The sequence below is a fragment of the Oreochromis aureus genome, linkage group 7 (genome assembly GCF_013358895.1).
Source record: "Oreochromis aureus strain Israel breed Guangdong linkage group 7, ZZ_aureus, whole genome shotgun sequence".
Classification (NCBI taxonomy): domain Eukaryota; kingdom Metazoa; phylum Chordata; class Actinopteri; order Cichliformes; family Cichlidae; genus Oreochromis; species Oreochromis aureus.
In genome coordinates this window covers 40,198,315-40,224,378 of record NC_052948.1, presented here as the reverse complement: position 1 = coordinate 40,224,378, position 26,064 = coordinate 40,198,315, and the positions used below count along the sequence as shown (strand labels likewise).

Sequence of the window (26,064 nt, the reverse complement as noted above, 5' to 3'; positions counted from 1 at the left end):
CATATGTGTCGCTGCATGTGTCGGTACAACATGCTCTTTTTTTTTTTTTGAGGGCAGGAAGTCTGTGGAGGTCAAAGGCAAAGGATGATCACACTTAACTGCATCACTTCTTGAAAAATTTATAAAAAGACAGCTAAAAATGAGTGTATGAGCATCATTTTTGCTCCTTTTCCCTTTCCTCTATGGCAACTGCACCTCCATCCCTCCCTTAAGATACCAACCAAATGTTTTAATAATCGTGATTGGTCTTTTATTTGTACCATGGTATGAATACAAAGAGTTTCCCATGTGCTTCTAAGCCACATCCTTATAAACTTTGTTTTGAGTCAGTAGACCTCAGGGACGAAGGAAGAAAAGGTGGAATGTGAAAAAAAATACATAAATTTTGGACAGACTTGACATGCAAGTAAGTCACAAGGACGCCTTGAGACACACCATCTGTTCCTCCTACACACAGTGTACAATCTTTGATGACTGAACCTTTTAAAGAAAAAAAGAAAAAAAAATACTGTTTCACTCAACAGCATGCAATTTGCATAGTGGCATTTTTAATTAACTGCATTCTTCATTTAACAAAGACAGACAGGGTTATTTTGAAGCACAGAAATGTAGAGCATCCATCGTGCACATGTGTGTGTGCATGTAACGGGTGTGTGAGTGCTGTCACCTGATGTCCTGCTGCATTAACAACTTTGTGTGAGGAGAAGGGGAAAGCTTCGTTGCTCAGGTCTGTGTCTAAAACCTCCTGTAATACCTCCCGGCTGCAAAAAAGGGAAAAAAAAAAAAAACAATAAGAAGAAGAAACTCTGGCAGTCATTCAACACATTTTTCAACTGCATTTGTGCAACCAGAGTGCAGAAAACACAATTATTGTCGACATTTTTTACGTATTTATTTTGATATTTTGGTATACGTTTTCCCAGCACAAATAATGCTGGAACAATCCAAAAATGTACCAGCTCTTCTCCCACAATCATACACTCACACACATCACACACACACACACACACACACACACACAAATCAATATTACATAAAAAAAATGAGTCAACAGTAACAAAAAAAAGGGGGCTAAGTTTAGCTCACTGTGCTGCTTGTACATTTGTATGTTTGTGAGTGGGCAGGTAGAGAATACAATGTGTGAGGCCTCGTCAAAGAGATATTTTTTGTAACATTGTGGCAAGAAGCCAGGGATGAAGATATCAGGGGAAGGGTTAGGAATGCAAGTGGAGGGGTGTCCTCTAATTCAAAAGAAATAAATGCGTAAATAAAATAAATAAATGCTGTTAAAGTTCCTTGCAGAAATATAGCTGGAATATGTAGGGTTTCTAACATGTGTATGTGTGCAGGTCTGCATGCATGTGTGGGGCTAATAATAATTTGCTTTGTGCCATTTTCCAGTTCCTCCCATCCCTTTCTCACTGAACTTAAGAGCCCAACAGCAAAGGCTAATTAGCTATATATAATCAGTGAATTGCTCTGTTTTGTATGTGTGTTTGCGTATTTGGCAAAAGGGGCACTCGCAACCACCAATTTGTTTCTCCTACTTGCCGCATCACTGTGGCTCTCAGCTGTGCGTCTGAGAATCCGCATCCACACAAACAAGGCTCGATTAAAGGACGTCACATAATTTCATCCATTATACAGCGCACAAGGTGCATAATTGCAAAAGCGAGTGGTTAAGCACTACTTTTGCCCACCGGAACGCACTGCCAAAGCTGCGTGAGAGAAAGGCTGCAAGTTTAAAGACTCCCCTTATTGAGTGAATTTGAATGAGACGACTCAGGGAGGGAAAACACGGGCAAACACATTTCCATAAATGCTGCAATCGCTCCTCTCCTCATGCTCTAAAGGGATCAATTTGCTTCGTAAGAAAACAAAACCCCAAAAATGCTGAATTTCTCAAATGTGGCAAAAACAATACAGAGGAGCTAAAAATGATTACAGTAATGTGCGCAGAGAGGCAACACAGATGCCAGTCTTTTCTAAATTACAGACACACACACACACACACACACACACACACACACACACACACAGGCACACAAACACACACAAACATAGAGGGAATCATTCACGGGTGAAAATACGCACACTCATGAAATAAATGTGCTTTGGATGCTAAAGAAAAGTCAATGAACTCCACAATCATCATAGATATTGTCTTGCGTGTATGAGCATATAAAATCACACACACACACACACACACACACACAGAGAGCACATACACACAGAGCACATACTGGGCTATCTAGCAATGACGCAGTGGTTTCCAGTTTGACGTAAGCAATAAAAGCAAGAGGGATAAACCTAGAAAAAAAAGTGAAGATGACACTGAGAATGGGCAACTGAGCACGGGGGGGTGAGAAAGATGTGGATACAATCCACAGAGACAGAGAAAAGAAACTTAGGAGAACAGGAGAGAGAAGCAAAGCCTCAAGGAAAAGAAATCGACAAAACCCACACAGGGAACAGAGTGGACTAACCCTGCTGCTGGTGAGAGGGAAGAACAAAGACAGAGGGCGGTGAGCTGGGGAGGAGAGGAGGTGAGAGGGGAAGAAAAAGATAGATGTGGAGTGCAGAGAATAAGATAAGGAATAGGTAAAGGTGGTATAGCTTCACTATTTGAGTGTTGAGCAAAGGGAAACTGTGGGAAGGATAAAGAAAGCGTTGATCTCCTTCCATATCTGCAGTAAGATTTTTACTTGCACCGTGCACAAATTTGAATCCGTAGATTAAGAAATCAAGATGATGTTGATGGTTGAAGCTGAAGAAATAGTTGCTATGTGACAACAGGTCTTATGGAGTGATGAACTCAAATTTGAAATCTCAACATTATTGAAGCAGCTTGTGATCATCTTGAGGGGAGCAAAAATCATCCAGCATCCAAAGCAGAGCTTTGAATGTCCTTCAAGAAGCCTGCAGAACTTTCCATTAGTGCAACTCTGTTTTTGCCTTATATAATGGATTTCCGTGTGTGTCTGCACGTGTTTCAGTAAATCACTGCACCCATTTTCTCTAAATCTCTGACAAACTGCATCATTGACGGAGTCTGATGAAAATTATTTACGTAAGATAGCAGAATTGACACTTAATCCTTGAAACTCATCACTAGTGTTCAACTTGGAAGCTGATGCAAACCTTCATGGGATTCATTATTTTCGGCTCTGAGGTGCAGAAGAGTGAACTTGAGAAGCCCTAAAAAACATAATCTAACCAGTAAATGTACGATGAGGTGATATCATGCAGTAGATTGCATTCTGAGCAAGGTACCCCAGGTGTCCTGAACTTCACAAGGTTTACAAGGATTTTGCAGGTCAAAGTGGATATCAAAGGTCCAACCTGTCTCAGTACCCTACAGTCTCTTAACAGTTGGATACACACCTTCAATTGTTCATTCCAGTCATCATTGACATTCATTTCTAACCCCTTTTCTTTCCCCACCTTTTGGGCCCCTGGATGCTGATCATCCCCATGTCCTCAGAGTGGTCCGTCAACTGGCAGCGAAAGCCTTGATCCTGAAGAACTGTTCTAATGTGGTTCCAGTTGTGTTCTGCCACACCGCCTCCAATGGCCAGGTAATATGCATCACCTGGAGCAAAGATAGATGGCGATCAGGTCAAGTATAAGAAAGAGAAAGACACACGAAACAGCTTTATCTATAGCATACAGTTCGTAATCACAAGTATGAAGAATCTCAGCTGACAGCTACATTAGGTGATCTGATGATGAGATAACAGAGGTTATTACATTAAGATGTTTTGAAAGTTGACTCTGTTGACTCCTTCCACTAACTTTATGCAGATATATTCAGCAGAACTTGCCAAGAAATTTGCATAATTAATAGGGCGGCAGCAACTTTTTCATGGAATTTTAATTGCCGCTTCCCACCTAAGATGTCATTACGTAACATTAATTACTTAATAAATTAATTTATCTCCTGTGATTCATGTGCACCCTGGTTTTTTGTTTAAATCAGCAGCTGTGGTAATAGAAATAAGGGATACCTGAACAGATGTTATTTTCCGGGCTTTTTTTGATGTGGTGCAGTCAAAATGGCAACATAAAGAAACAAGCTACTGCTATGTAATGTTGAAAGGCGACACATCTTTCACGATATTCTCTTATTTTGAGTGAGACAACAGTAAAAATAATTAATAACGGTGGATAAACGGTACTGATTGGGCGAAAGAAACACAAACAACATATAGGAAAAAAATAACAATAAGTCTGAAATAAGATAAAACAGAATGGCACATTTTTAACGCAAATAAGCAAAATACAACAGCTAAGATGACAAATAGTGATGTGGAGATAGGGAGATGAATGAAATAACAGTAATAGGTAAAGAGTACAGAAAATAACTGTGAAACACACACGTTTACGCACTATTTCTCACCGTTGGATTCTGGTGCCAGGGGCAGGTTGGCAGCACCAGGCTCCAGTCTGCTCACAGTCAGGTCGGCCTCTGACCCTCCTCTTTTATTCAGCATGCAGGTATACACAGTGGTACCTGCAACACACACATAAACAATTAATACGTGCTGCAGACTTTGCTGACATATTTTAAGTATGCTGTCGAGTGGAAACAAACTGATGGAAGCGTGCTCTATGTGTGAACAGGGATGAATATTTAATACATTCAAGTGTACTGACACTAAGTTCACTACTTAGTTGTTCTGAAGGAACAATAATCGGGGCTCTGATCCTGTTAACTCATAAAACTCTGCTTTTTTGTAGCGCAAAAGTCCTGAGCCACACCTCATTTCTTTATTTTTTGCTGGAAAAATGGGAAATAGGTGTTGTAATTTACTTCCTATGTGACGCTGGATGTTTGTTGTGATTGTTTCTTTCTTTAAAAAGAGGGGTTAACCTTTCCCTTGATTTTGATTTTACTTTAGCTCAGACTTCTAGCTGTTTTGAGTTTGCTTTCTGTGATAAGTAACAGGAAATGTATTTCTTTTTTCTTTTATAAATGTAAGTTATAAAGATGCGAGTGTGCTGAACCTCAGCAGATGCCGGTGTCATACATTTTCTAAACCCACAGAGCAAAGTAACAGAGAGGCTTAAAACTAAAAGGATTATCTGTCTTCTCACTTCTTCAGAACTTGATCTCACTTCTGGAAAGGCTCTGGGGCCAAAAAAGTAGAAATGTAAAGAACGCAGCTTTCCATTTTCACATCTGCACAATGGTAGGATTCAGACACGGCTGTCAGTTTGCCGATTGTGACAAGAATACAAGAAAATGAGGCAGTTTGTCGCCACTGTTAACAGCATACCAGACACATTACATGCTGGTATTTAGAAGTCCTGTGTAGAAGGCTGTTATTCCTCGCTTGTTGGCATCTTTTTCATAACTCTATCCACGTAGCTGCCCTTTTTATTCTGTCAATCTTTCTTTTTCTTTTTTTTTTCCTCTGACCTGGCTTCTTGTTGACATCAGCAGTGAACAGCCAATCAGCTGCCTTCTTGGCATCGGGTCCAGTGAGATAGAACTTTCCAAAGTAGGACATGTCAAACACAGCCACACTGTGTCTACATGAGAGGCACTCATTCTTAATCTAAATAAAAATAAAACAAACAAAAAGAACATAATAGTAAAAGGATAAAAACAAACTGTCCCAACTCTGCAAAGCATGATGTTTCTAAGAAGAATGCATGTTATTGTCAGATCCCTGAAGGCAACATTCATCAAGGTTAGCATTCCCTCCTCTAATTTAATCCTGCAAGCTGCTGAGTTAGCGTGCTTTCTCCCTCGATACCATTTAAACACCATTAAACTCACCGACTTCCCCTTAGAAGCCTTCAGTGCGTTTATACTCCTCTGACCGCACGGTAATACTGCACTATGGATCACCCACGCTCAGCCACACATACCATTTGCTCTTAGTACTGTGTCTTACCACGTCATGATGTGGAGGGAAGTCAAAGGTGTACTCTTGACCCAGCAGTTCATCGTATTTGTACTTTTCATTCCTCTTCACATCGTAAGCTCCATAATAATCATAGTCTTTAACCTGTGCAATATGACACACAAACAATTAGAAGCTAATTAATCATTACTGTTTTGCAAGAAACAAGGCAGGATGTAGAACTGGGCCAGACACTGTGGTAGCATCATCCATTATTGGCAGTCAGTATGTTCTAACAGCCTCTATCCAGCGAGGCTTCTGAAAAAAATATCACCGGGGCAATTATATAAAAGTGTGCCTGCGACTATGTATAGTATTCAGAATATGTGCAGTGTAAGTGTGTTTCTCACAGGAGCAGGTCCTTCTTTGTTGAACCAGCCAGGTCTCTCCCAGCCATGCCGCTCTTGGAACATGCAGCCCTGCTCTGTGAGCACCTGAAAACAACCACACATACAGAGCACAGAACAGCTAAAGCAGTTTGTGGCTGTCTTTGAAGAATTGCTATTTATTCACTAGAGGGCAACACGATGAACTAACACAAATATTGGACACATTCTCACACTTTAAATGAGGAAGCAAACAGTTGACAATTTACAAAAGAAGAAAACATACATGAACACAGTCGATGCTGTATTTCTGGACGCCTGTGGATCTAACTACAATTTCCTTTAAGCTCTGTTCTCCAGCATGAATTCAAAAACTCTAGCTGAGAGGTACTGTGATAACAATTCTCTGTGGTTTTGTCACAACAAGCAAACCTTTTTCCCCCATCACGCCCAGTTTTTTGATCCATTGTCAGTATAAAGATAATACAGTACAGTTTGTCAAAAAAGCAAAAAATTGTCTGGCCTAAACATTAAAACTCTAATCTAACATCACAGGAATCGATAAGAGTGAAAGTACACTGTTAGTTTTCCATAAACTGCTGCAGAAATATTAAACTTCTTATTTCTTGAACAGTCTTTAGATAAGATATATCAGGGCTCCTTGTTAAACTGACAGTCGCCCACAGTTTGTAGGTATGTTCTGCTATGCTCTGCTCCTAGCAGGCATCTAGCAGTCTCTTGCCAAAACTTCCCACACTAGGCTATATTTACCATCTGTGCTACCGAGGTGGAGAAAACGTGTGAGCAGCAGTGTCAGAGATGGCCTGCATGTGCTCTGAAATAATCCCATATTGCCTCTTAAAGCTAGTCTCATTATTTGCATAGCTTCCCCGATTGATCCAACCCTTAAGTACCTCCGAGCCACAATACATTAAACCTTTGTGTTGTTTTAAATAGGAAAGGTCACAGGTGTGTTACACATGAAAAGATTACTTGTTGTTGTGTTAGACAGTCATGGATGGTAAAAAATAAAGTAAACACTGTCTCAATTCTAAGATTGTACATTTTCCAAATTTAGTCCTTACATGGTCTTAAAAATTGTTAAATGCAACCTCAGAACATAATATATTACACCACGTCATTTGTTTTGTTTGAAAAAATGTGTATACCCCATGATGCAAAAGCTTATACAAACCACTTTTATCACCATTAACCTGAAGTAATAGATTTAGCCATAGAGAATTTTTGTCCCACTCTTTAAAACTTTAGTCGTTGCACTGACTCGGTGCAACGTCTTGATCCTGTTACAAATTTGCTGCTGTGCTTGGGATCATTGTCCTGTTGCATGACGCAATTTTGCGTATACATGGGTTTAGTATACAGAAGAGTCCACGGTAGACTCGGTATTGTTGTTCATCTCAGGTTTTATTTCCTTGATTCAAAGATCTGCTAACGACCAGATTAAATCATAATATTTAAACCGTATAATTGAAAGAGGGTGTATGTACTTTTTACCATGACTGTAAGGCTTAAATTCTTTTGCTTTTTACAGACTTTTTGCTCAGTCTGACTTTATTTTACTATTTCCCCAACACAAAGAAACCTATACTCATAAGTCCAAGTAAACAACAAGATCTTCCAATGGCTATAACACAAACTTAAGTTATAGTGATTACAAATTATTTTTATTTTTATTTCATAGTGAAGAGCAAAAGCCAGATGTTGAAAACCCCCTCATATATTTGTTCTGTTCAAAATCTTAAAAAAACCAAACAAATTGTAATATATATGAGCTCTGGTTCTTTAAACGAAGCAAGCTCTGAGAAAGCACACGATATAAGCTACAAGACAAATTGACAATGTTACTAATGGAATTTGTGTTAGTAATCGTTCATGAAAAGATGCCTGCATCTGCGAGTGGGGGTACAAATTGCAACAGTTAAATGTAAATGAATTCTGGAACAGGAAAGCATGTCTAAGTGGATCATTAATGCATAAAGTGTGGTAGTGGGGCCCATTAAAAGTTTGTGCCAGGCTCAGGAGGGAGGGGAAGCTGAAAGACATCTGAGACCAGGCTACTAAAGCTAAGTGTAGCATTTAGATTCATGTTGGCAGGGGTTGCATTATTAAATGTAACTGCTGGGGATAACTTACACCTCTAACTGCCTTCTGCTTGGATCAGCTGCCTCTAGGTTTGAACAAAGGCAATGGAATGAGAGAGTGAGATCCCCGTGTCCCAAATCACGAGTTTACAAACACTCGTATGCCTACATCTCTCACAAGTCTTTTAAGTTCCTTTTTTGACATCCACACACATGGAAATGTGACAAGCTAGGGTTTCAGCAGCATCATTTATATGTAGATTTGTCCTATCTGCACATTTCTGTCTCAGCTAGCCAGACAGATGTTGTGGTAGCAGAAGTGTAGAAAGAGAAAGAAAGGGGAAACACATAAAATGCAGACTTTAATGAGAATAACTAAAGCAACACAATTACGAGAAGAAGAAAAAAGGGAAGCAGACTTGTGTGAATCTTACAAAAACCTGAATGAATAGATGAAGAAAACTTTGAGTGACTGAAGGAGAAAAGTGGAAAAGTTAGACGGGTAACAGAAGGAAGAAATCAGAAATGACAGGTCAGGTTACATGCAGGGATAAACATGGACTGGATATTGGTCCACAAGCCAACATATATGTTTGTCTAAATCAAGACAGACACGGTAAGTAAATGCCCTGACGGTTACCCAACTAAAAGAGCTTTAAGGAAGCCAAGGTTAGGCTTAATGTTTATCTCAAAGGAAAAAAGAATCATGCGTATCTTCTTGCCCTTCACCCACCTACTTACCAGCTTCTGCCTGCCTTACTTTAATAAAAAGGTTTAAACTTTTCATCCGTGCCTGAGTCGTGCATATGAGTCCTGTGCTCTCTGTCACCATTTGCTAGACTACCTTTTCATACAGTAGTTCTTTTATCATTTCTGCGCTTATCTCAAACTCATCCGTGACTCACACCACAGCTGAAAGGAGTGTGACTAACTCCCAGCACAAAGACAAAGCATGTGGGTCACTTCCTTGAACTCTTCATGAAACACTGTGATTAACTGTCTGCACTGGCGATCAAGCCACTGACCTACCTGGTGGAAAGGATCCTTCCTCATGTTTCGGCTGGCCAGCGGCTCATCAAAGGGGAACACCACAGAGTAGTTCTTGGCATACGACTCGTGACTCCTCTCTCTGATCCACCGTTTGTTGTCTGTCAGCGAGTTATGAAAGCGCCTGAGAAAGGAGGGAGACGAATTCAAAAGATGCTCATTAAAAGTCACAATCGTTCAGACTTCATTAAAACTTCATTTTTACTGTAGTTCCTGCTGCCTTTTGCTAAAGTGATAATCTGAAGAATTTTGAGTAGATTTTGTGGAGTGATGTACCTGATGTCATAGCCGTACATGTCCTTTTCAGGGCGGCCATGTATGATCCAGTGAGCCAGTTCTCTACCACAACCACCTCCCAGCATCATACCTGAAACAGAAGGTGTAAGGATCAAAGAGATGTTGATGGGAGAAGCATTCCTGGTCAAATTCAGCTCATTTTTTTATTACTGCTGAAACAATATTAACCAGTTTTATGTAACTGCGGAATAAAATAATTGCAGATTATAGCTTCTTTACTGTCTGTAAAGCCTGTAAATATTATGAGTGCCAATATTTCTGTAACCAAACAAAGATGCCTTTTTGGATGCTGGGAAGTTGTAATGTGCATGGATTTTCTACATTTTTTAATTTTATGATAATTAAAATGATTGTTGGTGTACAATGAACCAGCCATTCAATTGTTACCACAAAACTGGGTCCCTGAATGAGGACCAGAGGGGAAAAAATATTGATCATTTAAAAATGTTCATTTATTTACACTTTTTGAAATTAAAGACAACCCAAAACCCATAAAATAAATGCTAAAATAGATTTTAATTAATAAGAAAGGAGACAGACAAATGTTCAAAGCTTTAAACTGTAATAATAATAATAATTAAATGAGCACATAGTACTGTGCAAAAGTCCTAAGAAACATCACTCATTTTCAGTCCAGTCCTTAATCATTTTTAGGGGAATTCTTTTTTATTTGCTTGCTAAGCTACTCAACACTGACCTGCAAATCAATCAGGTACCCAACACAAAGGATGAACTAGTTACAGACAACTTAGCAAAAAATCTACTTTTAGTTTCATCTTTAGGCATTTTGTTACTAGCAGTCTATCACACAAACACATCTTCTTCTTTTTTCCCATTTCTTTAGTTGAATCTATGGAAAATGCCAAAGATAGCACAATTCAACAGACACAAAATAGTTTTTCAAGCCAACAACGTGATTTCCAAAGACTTATCATATTCTGGCACTGTGTGCAGTGTGGCCTTCGAAAAAATCAAAGAAAGAAGTGGAAGAGCAAAGAAGAAGAAAGCTTTTGTACAATTTAAATTTTCATCAGAACTATTATCCAAGTTCACTCTTTTGTTATTTATATACATCTTTCCCATGTTTGTCCTGAACTTTACTTTTTTTTTTTTTTTTGTAAACAGAGACTATTTTGTGGATATTCTGAATAAGTCACAGCGGATCTCTAATCCCCTTCTTGCTCACCTACATCCTGCCTAGAGGACAGAGTCACATTAATTTGTAGAAAAGAAAGGAAAAAAGAAACAGAGCAGTTTATGTCCTCTGATATGGCTCCTATGTGGCACATGATCTACATAAGGTTATTTTGACCCTTCTTCCATCTTTTGACTCTTGCTCACAGGAGCCCCCGAGCAATGTGACCTCATCATCTGCACCCAGTGGCTGCAGCATTGTGCATCTTTCAACCCAACCAACAAACAATCATCAGCAATTCAATATTTTATCTGTCAAGTCCCAAAACTGTCGGGTTAATGAGCTGGGCCCTTTTAGCAACCCCCCGCTTTCATTGTGCTGCTGGTAATTTGCAGTTATCAAGGGTATGTGTGTGTGTTGTGTGTATGTCTTTCCCATGTGCTGCAACCACAACATCAATATGCAGCAGCACGAACAGTGTGTCCTTGCAACCCTCCGTCATCCCTCCATCTCCATCTCTCACAGCGTCCCCTCTCCCTCTATCTCTCATTACTTCACTCATCTGCAGGCACTGTCACTCCGAGCCCGGGTGGACAGTTGAATGGCTGGTTTGCTAGACAGATGGATGGATGGATGGGTGCAGGGGTTGAGCGATAAAGGGAGGAGGGGTGAGAGGATGTTGATGAAGTTCTCCCGAGACAATGTGGGGACAGCCAGCAAGGCGAGGTGGCACTGATAAATGTCACTCGAGATAACTGGGTTGATGTGCGAGTTTCCATACTTGTAAATCCTCGTGCTTGAGCTTCCACTCATTCTGTCGTCCCCTTCTAACCCGTCCCTTTTCCTTCCTCGCGCTGTTGTTCGTTTATGCTGTGCAAATATTTGCCCCTTTCACGGTCATTATGTATCATCTATTCTCCTGGCTCTCAGATTCTTCTTCTTGACATTTACAGCAGTGCTGCCAGCAATACCACTGCTGCTAAGAAAGAGCAGGAAAACATGCACAATTGTTTTTTTTAATCTTTTTCTAATATCCTCTTCAGCAGATTGGTGTACACATGATTTGGCTACAACTGAACATTTTGGAAATTGAATGAGGATGGTCGGTTCCATCCAGATTTTAAACATGTGTCTATCAGCATCTATAAAGAGGCATTTCTTTGTGTAAACACTGCATTTAATTTTTCCCCCCGACATTGAATTTGTTTTCCTGCAGCATGCTGCATATCAAGATGTGTTATTCAGAAGTTAGACAAACAAGATACACTAAATGAATTAGTCCTCAGAGCCAGGATAGTCAGTACTCTAAAATCCTAGTCTTGATATTTAGCTAAACATTTGAATGCTGGTCTTGATATGAGGTCATCTGTGTGATAGCTAAAGCTTGGCCTAAGATGAGTCATCCATCAGAACAATAATCCCAAATGCTGTAGGAACTGTACATTAACAAATGCCTGCAAACCTCAATGAACTAAAGCGAAGTTGTAAAGATGAATGAGCCAAAGCTCCTCCACAACAAGGAGAAAAGGTCATGTACTTCATACACAATTTCATATATTACAGTTCACCCATTTAAGTGTTTTTAACCTTCTCTTCTAACTCATAGAAAGCCAAGTACTGCCACAAATGCTTAACTGTTTACTTAAATGCTTTGGTTATTTGAATATAGCACATATAATCAGCACTTAAATAACTAGAACTTTAGAGTCAGTATGTTCTTCACCTTGAAATTAATAATACTCCCCTCAGAATGTAGAGAGTGTGTTTCATGAAGCCCTTTTCAATAATTTTTCTAAGTTAGAAATTTGATCCTCTTTTGGCTTCACATCCACACTAATGCTTCCATTTTATGAGCCAACACAGTTGGCCAAAAAACAGAAGACAGTTTTTTCCTAAGATTTACATCATCACCAGTATCCTTATTATTTCTTATTGTGCACAATAAGAAATAATAAAGGTGCTCATTCCTGTGATTGTTAGCGAGGCAGGGATGCAGCTGGGTAAGAGGTGCTGCAGTTCATAGCTTTAAAAGAAAGAACAAAAAAAAAAATACCTTTATAAACAAGAGTAGTTAAATGTTCAGCATGATGGGTTTGACACCAAGAATAAGTATCCAAAGGTTGCCAGGCAACAAATACAACTTCAACCAGTCTGAAGGCTTGGTGATTGCTTGGAGACCAAATTTAGCTCCAGCAAGTAAAGAGCTTTTTTTTTAAAAATCTATCAAATGTGACCCCTTGGTCTCCGGACTTTCCTGCCTCTCCGTGCCCGGCCTTGAGCCAAGACAGCCGTGTCACTGAAAATGCGAAAGATGCCGTTTCCTTGTCAGAGGGGCATAAAGACAGGGGAAGAAAGAGTGACAGATGCAGAGAGTGTGAAGAAGGGACGACATGCCACATCAATGTTTCCTTTGTGTGTGTGGATGCTGAGTGCGAATCGAGCACAGTTCAGGCAGGCTACGAAGTCAAGCTCAGTCCCAGCAGATCGGCTGATCTCAGTGGCAGCCCACATCAACTGATGTTCCAAATGCCTTTCTGCACATCCAATTTCTTATGCAAGGCACACTATTTAAGCTGCTTTAGCCTTCCCACACTTGCTGCACATCTGCAATACATCTACACATCATACTAAATCTCCGACTTAGACAGTATCCGCATCACTGATGCCCGCTCTCCTCTGTGCTGCTGGTCGTATTGCTGCTTTCCCCAAACTCTAGTTTTTAAAAGTATATACTTGCAAGACATGCAAATAGTCTTCTCACTATAGGAAGCGCTCCCTTTGGTGAGCGGGTAACACACGCAGGAGACCAGCCTCATGACTCCCACTCACTGTCTGTGAATTCGCATGACAATTAAGTGCTTAATTCACACATAAGCTACATGGGATATTACACTTATTTTGTACCATAGAGCAGGCAGCACAGCTCCACCATGTAATGTTTAGGAAAGTTCAGGGCTGCTGTGCATGTGTGAAAATGACTCAGGTGTGATATTAGTAATACTAGGTCCATTTCACTGAGCTAGTACCCAGCATGACACTAAAAAATAAAATGGGTATGACAGCATTGTAACCACCTCTATTTACACAGGTTGTGTTTCTATGTAAATGTAGGAAAGAAAATATAACGCCAATAGTCCCAAGCTCACTTTATAGTTATTAATTACCAGAGAATAACAGATGGGGGTCGGCCTCTCACATGAGGTTGTTGAACATTTAGCTTTTTGCTCACTGAGCTGCCATGAATTAATAATCCAAACTGATGACAATTTATTATATTTATGAGAAGTAGCCTATTGGCAAGTTTTACCACTGTTTTCAGGTATAAACGCACAGTATGAGTCAGTACTCGAAGGACGCGTTAGTACTCTGATCAGCGTGGTGGACAGAATATTTCACGGTTAAGTGGTTGCAGAATAGAAAAGCAGTGGTGAACATCAAGGACCACTCATTAATTTGCAGGGAGTCAACTACACCTCTGAAGGAGAAGAAAATACAGAAGAGGGAGGTCTGTGTAACATATGAGTGTCGAGATGCCCACACATCAGGTCTTCACTTCACTGCGTCTCCCAAGCGTCTGTCAGGACTGCAGAGCCGGATCCCATAGTCTTTTGCTCTTGTGCAGAAAAAAAGGCTTTGTCTGAATTGTCTTAATGCTTATGGTGATTACTTTACCCTTTACGCCCCCTCTCTCTGTTTTTCAGACTGCTGAGATCCTCACATTCCTCCTTCTCTAATGTCAGTAGAAAGTTCATCCTTGAGTGAAGTAATGGAGTTACTTGGGTTGTTTCTGTGTGTGCCAGTGTGTATGTGTATGTTCTCGATGAAAGCTGAAAAATGAAAACCACTCTATTATTCATTTGTGCCTTGAGAGACCCGCAGAGACTGGTGAAGGCTAGGTCAAAGTCTAGGGAAAAAAATTCTTTGGCCATTTCCCTTTGCTTATTTTCTTCATTATTTTTGCCCATTTGTTTTCTAAGATTTCTTCGACCTTTGTCGCCCCTTGAGGAATCATTTCATAGAACCATTTCATAGATTCCTCAAGGGAAAGCTATTAAAGATGAAGTATTTTATCATAAACAGGCAGTGAGTGCAGTGTATGTATTGTTTCTTTAAGGCAAAGTTTATGAAGCCAACCATTTAATCTACGATTTCTTTGCACTCTCAGGGATTCTCGCTCACTCGCCGCCTCCCTTCCTCTCTTTTCTCACCTCTGACTATTTTATTTCTTCAGACTCTCAGCTGTCAGCTGATGCAGAACTTACCAGCACTGTTGAAGCCACAGCCCAGGAAGAAACCTCTGACCTCTGGTGCTTCTCCCATCAGAGGCTTATGGTCTGCTGTGAATGACTCTGAAACAATAACAGAGAGAAACTTTGTGATAAAGGTGGGAACCAAATTTTTCTATTCGATTCGTCACAGGAGTCAGCCTCAGCTCCTATGGTAGCTCGGATAAGATACAGCCCACGCATGACCCTGAATTGGATATGCAGAAGAAAAAGGACTGATAGATGGATATTTGACTACTTTGGCTATTTTATCAGTGTCATCTCTGGCTTTGGGTCATTCCATGTCAAATCATCAAATTTTGAGAAGATTTTATGCTCATCCATCTCCGGTTTGCCTAAAAATTGGAGATGGATACATGCCCATACTTTTCAAAATAAATCAAATACTTTCCAAGATATATTTTTTCTGGTATGTCTGAGCATGAATATCTCAAAAACTTCTAGAGATAAAAGCCTGAAATTTTCCCGGACCTTTCCTTTGAATCAGGGTCTGTCATTTTGAACAGAGATTTTTTTTAAAAGTCACAGTATTTTCTACTGAAGATATGAAGAAAAAAAAAAACTCGCAGTCCTGTAAAGTCCCTTATCCGAGCACACACTAATAACAAACATCACGTTGCAAAATACAAATACTAACATTTTCTGAAGTGTATATAGCCCCATTTCACAATAATGCAGAATAAAGCATGCAAAATACTTTTTAATATGAAATTCTTGGTCACAAATATGAAGAAGGAATCCAAATTTCATGCTGCATTGAGTAAACATGACAAAGTGTAAAACAAAAATATCAGTAAAGTAACGTGCTCAGTAACATTAAATATTTGCATATTTTTCATTTTGATACATACTCTACCTACAGTTTCCAGATCTGATGCCCATCAGAGATCTTATAATTCAGGGTAAGTTTAAAATACTAAGAGGCGATAACAACGCAAACAACCCAACAAGTACTGATGTAAGACTTTTCACATATGAAAATAAATATAGCACAACAATTCAAAGTAGTTAAAAAGGGATTAGTAGCCACTTTCACGTAAGTAGCAAAGTCAAGTTGCCGTGTCCACTTGGTGTGATCTGTATTCCAATACAAGACCCTAACCCCCAAACCCAACCCAAATCCTAATGCCACAGTTGCTACAGGCAAGCACAAATCATTCAATTGACTTCCAGATTGAATCCTGCAAGAATTGGATGAGACTAACTACTGATATTTTTGTCTTTGTGATACAACTTGTCATATTTTCTCAATCCATTGTGAAAGTTAATTGAAAATAGCATTTTTGTGACCAAGAATTCCATGTTAATCTATTCAAAACGTTTCATTTTGCATTATTCTGAAACTCGACTATAAACCATTCAGAATTCTAGTTTCCTTTTGCAATGTTTTATTAGTGTTTGCTCAAATATGGGATTTTACAGGACAGCTTGATTTTATGTTTCATATTTTAACTAGTCATGTTTGATATCTCTATCCAAAATTCCACATCCTGATTCATTTTTACGATACAAAAGGCCAGGGAAAAATTCAGGCTTTTGTCTTTAACAGTTTTTGCGATATTCATGATCAAACATGGCAGCAGATCTTCCACAAATTAGATGATTTAAGATATGATTTCTTCAGATCTCATCACGATATCAGCAGTCTGAGTGCCGAATCATCTGACAGCGGATATAATAAGAAATGCGTCTCTATATTCAGTGGACAGTCTGACAGTACAGGATGTGTTAGTTTTGCACAAGATATAAAAGGATGGGGAGGAATTGTGACAAGGCTAAGGCTCAGAACTTTTCATATACTGTGTTTTTAGTTGGCAAGCCACCATTTATCATTTAGGTTTGGTCAGGCTTGGAAGAGTCCTCTGAGACTTCAGAACAGCTGTGTGCAACACTGAAACTTAGCGAGCCGTTTGTGGTCAGTAAATGCCTCCTAACCATAACGTCAGGCTGGCTGTTCATTAAACCGTAATGTCTCCTTTTCTATTTCCACTTGCGTTAAAAACCACAGATTGGATGGTTGGTTTTGGAGAGCTAGAAGTTGTTTAAAGGCAACTTTAGCCAAGTTCTGCAATGCAATAATAACTTTTTTAAAAATCCAATACACGCAAACTTTCAAACTAACGATGTCTTATGTAACAGAGAAACTGCAGCAGATACATTAAGATACCAGTACTTTTATTACTCTACTGAACTAAGCCGAAAGAGAAATATTTTCTCTTATATACCTACACACACATGCATGTGAATATGTCTTTTAGCAACATTAGACTAACTGCTGAATATTCCAAAAGAAAACATGGTAAACCTTTAACTCCATTTTCCATACTTGTGTCTATATAAATAAGTCTGAGCGGTGAATTGCACAAACTGGTGGAACTCATAATATTCGAGTTATATTTCAAATTTCTCCTTCATTTAGCTTGCTGTGTCCTCATGGAAATGCCAAAGGTGCCTTAGTAACTTCTCACTTCTCATTAGTAACATTTTCTCACTCTGAAAATGTTTTGTTTAACGCAGCATGCTTATCCAGTAAACATAAAATGAAAAACCTACAGGACTTAAAGCCAAGGGCACAGATAAGAAGAACAGACAGCTTTTCAGACTTCTATCTTTATTTTTTCTTCCATCATTTCGTCTTCATTTCATCTCTGTAAAATTTATGTTATCAATTTTTATTTCCCTTTAACATTTTCTTTTTTGTCTTTCTGCTTTTTGTCAAAGTCAAAGCTCACTCTGTTTTACTTTTCTATCCTCACAAAATCATTCTGATCATTATTCCAAACTGCTGCTTCAGGCTAAAATAATGAAAAAACTCAAATCAGAAACCACGAAGCATGGCTACAGACCAGCTCACATAACCAGCTGGGCAATGTGATATTACCTGCACAGGAAGTCAGGCTCGAGTTAATCAAACTATCTCCTCTGCAAACATGGCATACAGCTCGCTAGTTTACATATTCATGGGCAACCACAGTATGCATCCAAAGTGTTGTGAAAGTTGCTTGTTCGCTGCTGTAATGCATAAGGATTTGTAGGGAAAGGCATGGAGGAATTGCTCAAAGATTAATGCTTCTTTTGAACTATGATTGCCCTTCTCCTGTGGGGACATATATGTCCACTTACACATAGTCACAAATAGATGACCTGCTTTGTTTTTAGGGACATAAATCAAATCCCTGTAATGTTAAACACATATATCTACATATTACCATGTAGACTTTAAGTTTAAGATTCATGGAAGGGTTAGTGCTAGGAGGTTGCAGATAGAGTAAGTCTCCAGGAAATGACCTCAGTAAATGTAATTCCCAATGAGGTGATGGGAGCACAACTGAGCATGTGTGTGTGCATATGTGTGTGTGTACCTGGTCCACAGACAGTGGACTTAATGCCAGTCTGTTCCAGAGCAGGAACTCTGTTGACTGCACCCTCAATATGTTGCATAAAGACATCCCAGTCCAGATCGAACAGGCTGAAGGCGAACTTATCAGACACCTGGGAAATTTTAAAAAAAAATAAAAATAAAAATAAAAAAAGGCTCACTGATAATAAATGACTGGCTTACTTCCAATAACCTTGAAACCTTGAGTAACCTTAAAATAACGGCACACATTTAGTTTCTCTCTTTTTTTTTTTACCCCTAAAATACACCAATTTTGAAACTAATTTTCACACTGAAAATAACGAGTTCTGTTTGAGGAAGACACCGAGTCTCATAAATAGGGACCACATCTAATTAGAAAAATTGAATTGAAGATTTTTGAGAAAATGCAAATGAGCAGTAAAACGAGCACTGAATTATGGTGCATTTTAATATTTTTCCTTTTCTTTGTCTGTCTTTGTAGACTAGAGTCAGCACTGCTACTGTGATGTTCAATGCTGATGTACCGCCGCAGTGCCAGTGTCAAAAATACTGCTGTGCTCTTTTATCCTCTTCATATGTGACTGGAGAAAGCAAGAAGCACACTGCAGCCACAACACATCCTGTAGCATCTGTTAAATCGTCTCTTCCTCACCACAGAAACATCTGTCAAATCGGCCCTTCCTCTCATCTCGGTATCTTGTCCAAGCTTTAATTTGCTCCAATCTGGAATTCTGTAACTCCCTCCTTTTCAGCCACACCAAAATCCAGCCTTTAACTCCTACAACTAATGGCCAGCAGCACAGACGACCCCCCCACCCCCCACCTTCCCATCAAACACTAATCTGGCCGACTCAGGGCACTCAAAGTGGAAAGTCCAGCACGCCAGAGCTGTCCAGCAATTTTATCAGTCACGCGTTTCTCTCTCAATTCTGGCCCTGATTCACTCTTTCATCTACTTTTACTTTACTTTTCTCCATTTTTTAATTATGTAACAGACATGCCTAAACAAAAACAAAAAAAACACTGGATAACAATATCAACCCACTTTCTAAAATGTTGAATGTAAGTGATTAAGTTAGATAGATGGTTATGGTCTACAGTCAAGTACAGAGGACGTACTGAAGGAAATTCCTTTGGCTTCACAATTAGCGTCTGCTGTGACACTCTCAGCTTCGATTAAGACTTTAATGTCATATGGATGCCTAAGCTGACAGTAGCTGCTTTCATGTGAACAAAGAGTTCTGCACTATTACCGGGCATTGACACTCAACTGGGGTATCTGAGAAGCAGATACCTTTGTCCTAGGCACCACACTTCTCCCAATCCTTCCCAAGCCATCAATCTAGCTCATCTTCAATCACTCCGCTTCTTCTATTCTCCACGTCTCCTTGCTAATTCTCCTTTCGGTATCTATTCTTTCTTCTTCCACTTGCTTTAAGACATCAAAGCTGCTGCAGAACAAGAACAAAGAAGCTGCTTCCGCTCAAAGAAATCCTCTAATATGTAAAAACCACAGAGGAGTCTGCAGACAGGCAGCTAGCCAGACAGAAGGACAGAAAGCCAGGAAGTTAGGTTGACAGGCAAAAAGATATTATCGGTGACCTGCAGAAACCGTCTAATGGCTTTCATTACTTCTGAATAGTATAAAAGACCGAAGCTTAAAGAAAAAAACAGGCATAAATCAAGAAGGAATGCATGACGAGTGAAAAGTTTTAAGTATCTAATGCATAAATGCATGCCACCAAACCTCCTGCCAGCCCACTTAACAAACTGCTCTAAAAACCTGTCCTTGAGAGAAAGTACAAATCCATTAAGACCAAAACCACCTGTCAGTTCAAAGGCTCTTAAAAAGATCAATCTCCAAAGTCAAACTCTCTCTAAAGTCGGTCTTTGCATGGAACATGCAACTGCTTGCACAATGACTTTTTCTAGTTGCCAGAGTGTTGTTCGAATAATTAGTCTTCAGAGCCTCTTGCAGTTCCTTTTACAGATGTACTTTGGTTTTAATGTTCCAATAAAACAAATTTCACCCCAAGCGGAGCTAAAAATACAATGTTTGTCAGGGGCTGTGCTAAAAGAATGAGTATGAGGTAATTAAAATCCAATAGACTTATCCCCTCTTGAGCACTGTGCTCATCACTGTGCACATTAGAAATAAAATATATATGGAGTGTGGGCAATAAGACTTGCAACAGTTTTATTAATGGATACAAATATAGGACTGTTTTTTCCTTTCTAAGTATAGTTTTCTGTATAAACTTTCTAGAGAAAAATAAACTTCCCAAATGTGCCAGTGTTTGATCCCTTCTTTGCACAAGCGAGTTTCATTATTTGCATCAAGGTTAATAAACTTTGCCTTCGTGTAAGTGACCTGAAGGCACTGGATTTGATGATTTGATGAAGTCATCCAACAAAAGCCACAGATTCCAAAAGAACTTGTCACTAAATTGGGAAAAAAAGGAATCCTGTTCTTTCCCTACTGGGTATACTATACCTACTCATGTGCCTCCAGAAGCATCATAAACATTATACAGCTTGTTGCACTTTCCTTTATAATGGCTACTCAAGTTTTTATATTTAAAGTCCAACATTTATAGCTTTGTGGCTTTACAGAAAGATGATAAGAGAATTGATATTTGTCTGTCATATTAAAAACCTATGAAGTCGACCCAGGAGGCTGTAAGAATATTTAAACTGAACCAGATTAGCGGCTTTCTGTTGTTCTGTATTCAGGTTAAGCACACATAAACATCCTGGATCCAGCTTCCTAGACAAACAAGTAAAACAGTTATAAATAAAAAAATTTAGGATGCATATATTACAACCAAGTTTGAGCATCCTGCAAACTAGGGGAGAAATAGCAAAATTGAAGTGTAAAAAGATGTGATCATAAAGAATGGAAGAAAACTGCTAACTGTTCTTATAGTACCTCAGTCTTAATGCTAAGCTACGCAGGTATCAGCTGGTCACAAACTATCAGCCTTTATATCAGTTTTTTGGAATAAAACAAATAACAAATAATTTCCATAGGATACTACAGCATTTGGTATTTTACTTTTTCATGAGGAAAGGACCTGCAATCCCCCCCCGCACACACACACACACACACACACACACACACACACACTGTTTTGACTGCTGTTATGAATACAGTTTGACCTCCAAACTAACACAGCAGAAAGTAATAGACAAAGTAAATAAGAGAGGAGGTCAAAATGACACAGAGAAGGAGAAGTATATAAACTGGATGAGAGTTTATTCAGCTTCCTAATTAAAATATTTGATTTTTTTTGTCGAGCAAAGCTAAATCTTTTATCACAGCACTCACTGAAACGAATAGAAAGAGAATCTGATAATTAACCACAGGATGACATTCAAGCTTACCTCATCCCAGAAGATGGGGTTTCTTTCATAACCGCCCACAGACAGAGCGTCACCTTGAAGGCGCAGGTACACTGACGCATCATGGTCCCTGACATTTGGCATGTTCTGGGAAGATGAAAGTGAACGGATCAAAACATGAAGGAATGAGAACACAATCAGTTAAGGACGGTTTTTATGAAAAAAAAAAAAAATTTAATAATTTTATTACCAAATAGTTGTTTAAATTCTCCAAGTTCATAAAAATCTACAAAGCCAGGGCCTCAAAAGATATCTAAAAATGACTAACTGTAACAGCTAATTCAAATATTCCATCCATTCAGCGATTTTCTTCATCGCACATCCAATTCAGGGTCACAAGAGCTCAGGGATGGATGGGATAGGCTCCAGAGACTGAAATCCCAAAGGCTGCCTAAAGCTATTCGTAAAATTTTTTGAATTGCTAATAATTTCTTTATGTTCTAAAGGAAAATGGAAAACAGGTGCAGTGACTTATTGAAACATGGACAAGAGTGAGTTTCCTTGTCATTCTAAAAAAAATGAAGCTGCTGCCAGAATCCTTCCAGATGATACTGCATGGTGGATTCAAGTGCAATTATAATTCCATAAATTTTGACAACATCCCCAATACCACTCGCTGAAATGCCGCCCTAAACCATGACAGAGCCTCCAATTTGTTTTAGAGATGGATGTAGACACTTACTTTTGTCTCTCTGTCCTGACCTCTTCTGTACCTGCTGACAGCAATTTGTCATCGCTCCATAAGATCTGTTGCCGCTGATTTTTGGTCCTGTTCTTGTTTAATTTGGCATACCTCAACCTTTTCTCCCAATTTCCCTTCTTTAACAATGGCTTCTTGACAGCCACACTTTCACTGAGACCATTTCTGATGAGGCTTCAGTGAACAGTTGGATCAGCTAAAGGGTTAGATGCATCTCTCAAGTCCTGTGTCAAGTCTTGGATATTTCCAACTTCTTAAGTACATGACTTTCAGATACTGCTCATCTTCTGTAGATAGTTTTGGCCTCCTCTTGTATTTTAAGAATACACTGCACATTATGTCAGCATTTGCCAAGTTTTCAGCCAATAGCTCTTTGGGAATCACCTTGCTGGTGCCAAAAATATAATTTCATGCCTATCAAAATGTTATCTTTGGCATTTTTATTGATTTCATGATCTCATGTGTTCTTGCAACAGGCTGCTAGGAACAAAGCACCTAAAGATACAATTTAAAATGTGTCTTTGCTAAGTTGTCTAATATATGTGGACACAATACTGGTTAATCCCTAGAGTTTGATACCTTTTTAATGCCTGAGTGATTAAGTGGGTTCAGTGGGTTAAGTGGCTTAAAAAAGAAGGGAAAAAAATCTGTAAATAGTCAGATAAAAGGACTGGATTGAAAAAGAATGAAAAACCAGCCAAGATTTAAAAAAAATGTCTGAAAATCCTTCAGACAGTCTGGAGAACTATTGCTCAAGACTACCTTAAATAATTATAAGAAAGTCTGGTTCCTTGGAAGCTGAATATAAAGACAAGTGCACAAGACTTTTGTTTAGTGCTACATTTTTATAAGATGTTAAGAGCTGTACAAAAGGGGCATTACAACATGGGACTAAAAAACAGCCTTAAAAATGTTTACAGCAGCAGTCGTCCATACAATGACTTATCTTAATAAACCAAAGCATTTCTTTATGCATCACAGCATAGCGTCTAACATACCATGTAATCATTTCGTTGTGTTCTAATAAATATTTATGCAAAAATGTTCAATAAATAGTTACATTTTAGGTATGTTGTCTCATCTGTATTCACGTCACTATGGAGGTCTTTTCTACCCACCAACTGGTTTTCTGGGTAAAACCAAAATACCAGTGAACAAGCTGACATTTTAAAAACCGCTCACTCCAAATAACAAAAGCCAAACTGCTCATTTCCCCTCTCTTGCGCACTGGGTGCAGTCTGCCAGCTTACTTCATGTGATCAATACTAAACACTGCACTACCTTCTGTCCTTCATGTACTCACACACAATCTGGTATGTTTTTTTCCCCCTTACTTTAAAGCCACCACAGCCTCCCAGGAGGTTACATGTCACACAAAGACACACAGATGACATGAAATGTTTGACCTGACAAGTTGCACACTCTGGTGGGAACAGATTTCCTGACATCCAAGTGTGCGAGTGTGTCATTTTGTGTGTGGGCTGACGTCTGTGAACATGATGTAGCAGTAATGCTGGTTAAGCTCCTCTTAAACTACATAATACAGGGAAGCTGACAGACCGCCTACAACCACCAGCCTCGAGAAGATGAGCACAGTCATGCATGTGTACACTAACTTAATCTAACAGTCATAAGACTCGCAATCACAGAGATACAGTGAATCATGTGAACATCTGTTATAAAGTATACTCATACAGGGGCTTCCCCGGTGGATGCAGGTTCACGTATCATATCAGTAATATAAAGATACACACAAATCATTCTGTTTACTTCTCCAATACAAATTATTGCAAACAATAAAACAGTCTGGGCCATCACAGACTGAAAATCTATTTGGTCATAGTGCCCCCTACTGGTTATATAACCTTAATGCAGACAGAATTACCCTCCTCCACCTTGAAAAACAGTTTAACAGTTTAGCCATTAAATACACCATCTTGCAACAGTTGCCACCAAGTAGCAGTGAAACAATACCATAATATGCGCATCAAGTCTGGTATTTATGAAAGGATATGAGTTATTAAAAACATTCGCCCGCTTTTGGCAAACAATCTGTTGTTTTTCACGTCAACGCTCAAGAGAGTCCGTCACTGTGGTAACTTATGGCACAGATCTAACCCCCGGGGGAAGGACTGTACAGCATACATCTTTAATGACTTTGGAGAGAGAACTGGGTGCACAAGTTTGAATTTATTTGGGATGTTCTTTAATCCACACAGGGTCAAAAATACACATACATTTACTTAAATCTTTTAATAAGTGGTGCTGAAGGTTCGACACTATCTTTTAACTTGACAAGGCCAGCACTCACCGCTCTTTCTTGGTCGGCATTCTCTAAGTTCTCAGATTGGCTTCACTGTGGACAGTGAGCTGGTGTTCCAGCAGTTTCCAGTTCACGGCAGGGTTCCTGGGTTGTTCCTAAACACCCTTACCAATTTTCTTTTACCTGAGGGTGACAGCTTGGGTCTTATTCTAGGCCTCAGTGACATATGAGGAAAACTTGTACTTATGTACAAGTTGTGTTACTCTACAAATCCCTTTAGATCTTCACTGAGTTCCTTGGACTTTCCCATTATTCTGAGTATTAGTCAAACAAGTGACTGCTGTCAAACAAATCCGCTTCATGCTGGCAAAGAGAAACTAACTTTTATAGTCAATCATGATCACTAATGAGAAGTTAATAGACCTCGGCCTTGTCAAGTTAAAAGACATTGTAGAACCCTCAGCACCACTTCTTAACAGATTTAAGCGAGTGCATGCCCATATTTGAGCCTATATGCATACTTTACTGTGTGTGCATTAGAGAAAATGCAAAATAAATTCAAACTTATGCACCTACTCTATTCTGTAGTTGCTCTCACACTGTTACACAACACCAGGGCTGCAGCTGAAAGAATACAAATTGAAGTATCCTATACACATCTAACTATTAATTTAACAGAGTAACAATTATAATCTATCAGATTTTCTCATGTCTTAATGACAGAGCACTGATATCCTGTTAACTTACAGTCAGTGTTTTTGGCCACTTTCCTTTCTGGCTTCACAGAGATTAAACTTTATCAGTGTAGTAGATCATTTCCAGAATTACTGATCAAGGCACTTAAAACACACAAGCACACACTGTGCCTTTCCTCTCTGCACTGCAGCAGCTTGCCAACACTATAGTGAAGCAAAGCCAAATAAAACAAAGACACCCTGGGCACGCTGAACTTTCTTTATAGTACATTCCCCCAGAGAAGATTTGGTAAACCTATTAAAATCACAGTAACTTGGTTTGTAAAAAGGAAACTCACAAACAAATTTGTAAAAACTATATTAAAATGAAACACCTCTTTTATTCAATGGTGTCTTAGTAACTACAACACTGTCACATGCAGCATTTACTGCAAATAAGTTAAAAACGTAAACAAAACATTAACGTTATGTTTTCGTAATATCATTCAGGACATGCCTGTGCTTCAGGAGGTAGAACGGGTTGTCATTTTTCATACAT

At 39.1% G+C, this 26,064-nt stretch overlaps 1 protein-coding gene across 3 annotated transcripts in view; it reads right to left on the bottom strand.

The window, feature by feature from the left end:
* sardh (sarcosine dehydrogenase) overlaps positions 1–26,064 on the bottom strand; it is a 43,119-nt gene that overhangs the window by 7,214 nt on the left and 9,841 nt on the right. For all 3 annotated transcript variants that reach the window (XM_039615700.1, XM_039615701.1, XM_039615702.1), the window contains 11 exons: positions 21,851–21,955; positions 18,468–18,597; positions 15,082–15,168; positions 9,664–9,754; positions 9,370–9,511; positions 6,263–6,346; positions 5,904–6,017; positions 5,423–5,561; positions 4,400–4,513; positions 3,445–3,592; positions 668–761 (listed from right to left, as the gene is read on the bottom strand). In XM_039615700.1, the coding sequence (XP_039471634.1) occupies positions 668–761; positions 3,445–3,592; positions 4,400–4,513; positions 5,423–5,561; positions 5,904–6,017; positions 6,263–6,346; positions 9,370–9,511; positions 9,664–9,754; positions 15,082–15,168; positions 18,468–18,597; positions 21,851–21,955 (1,248 nt within the window). The remainder of the gene's footprint in view (positions 1–667; positions 762–3,444; positions 3,593–4,399; positions 4,514–5,422; positions 5,562–5,903; positions 6,018–6,262; positions 6,347–9,369; positions 9,512–9,663; positions 9,755–15,081; positions 15,169–18,467; positions 18,598–21,850; positions 21,956–26,064) is intronic.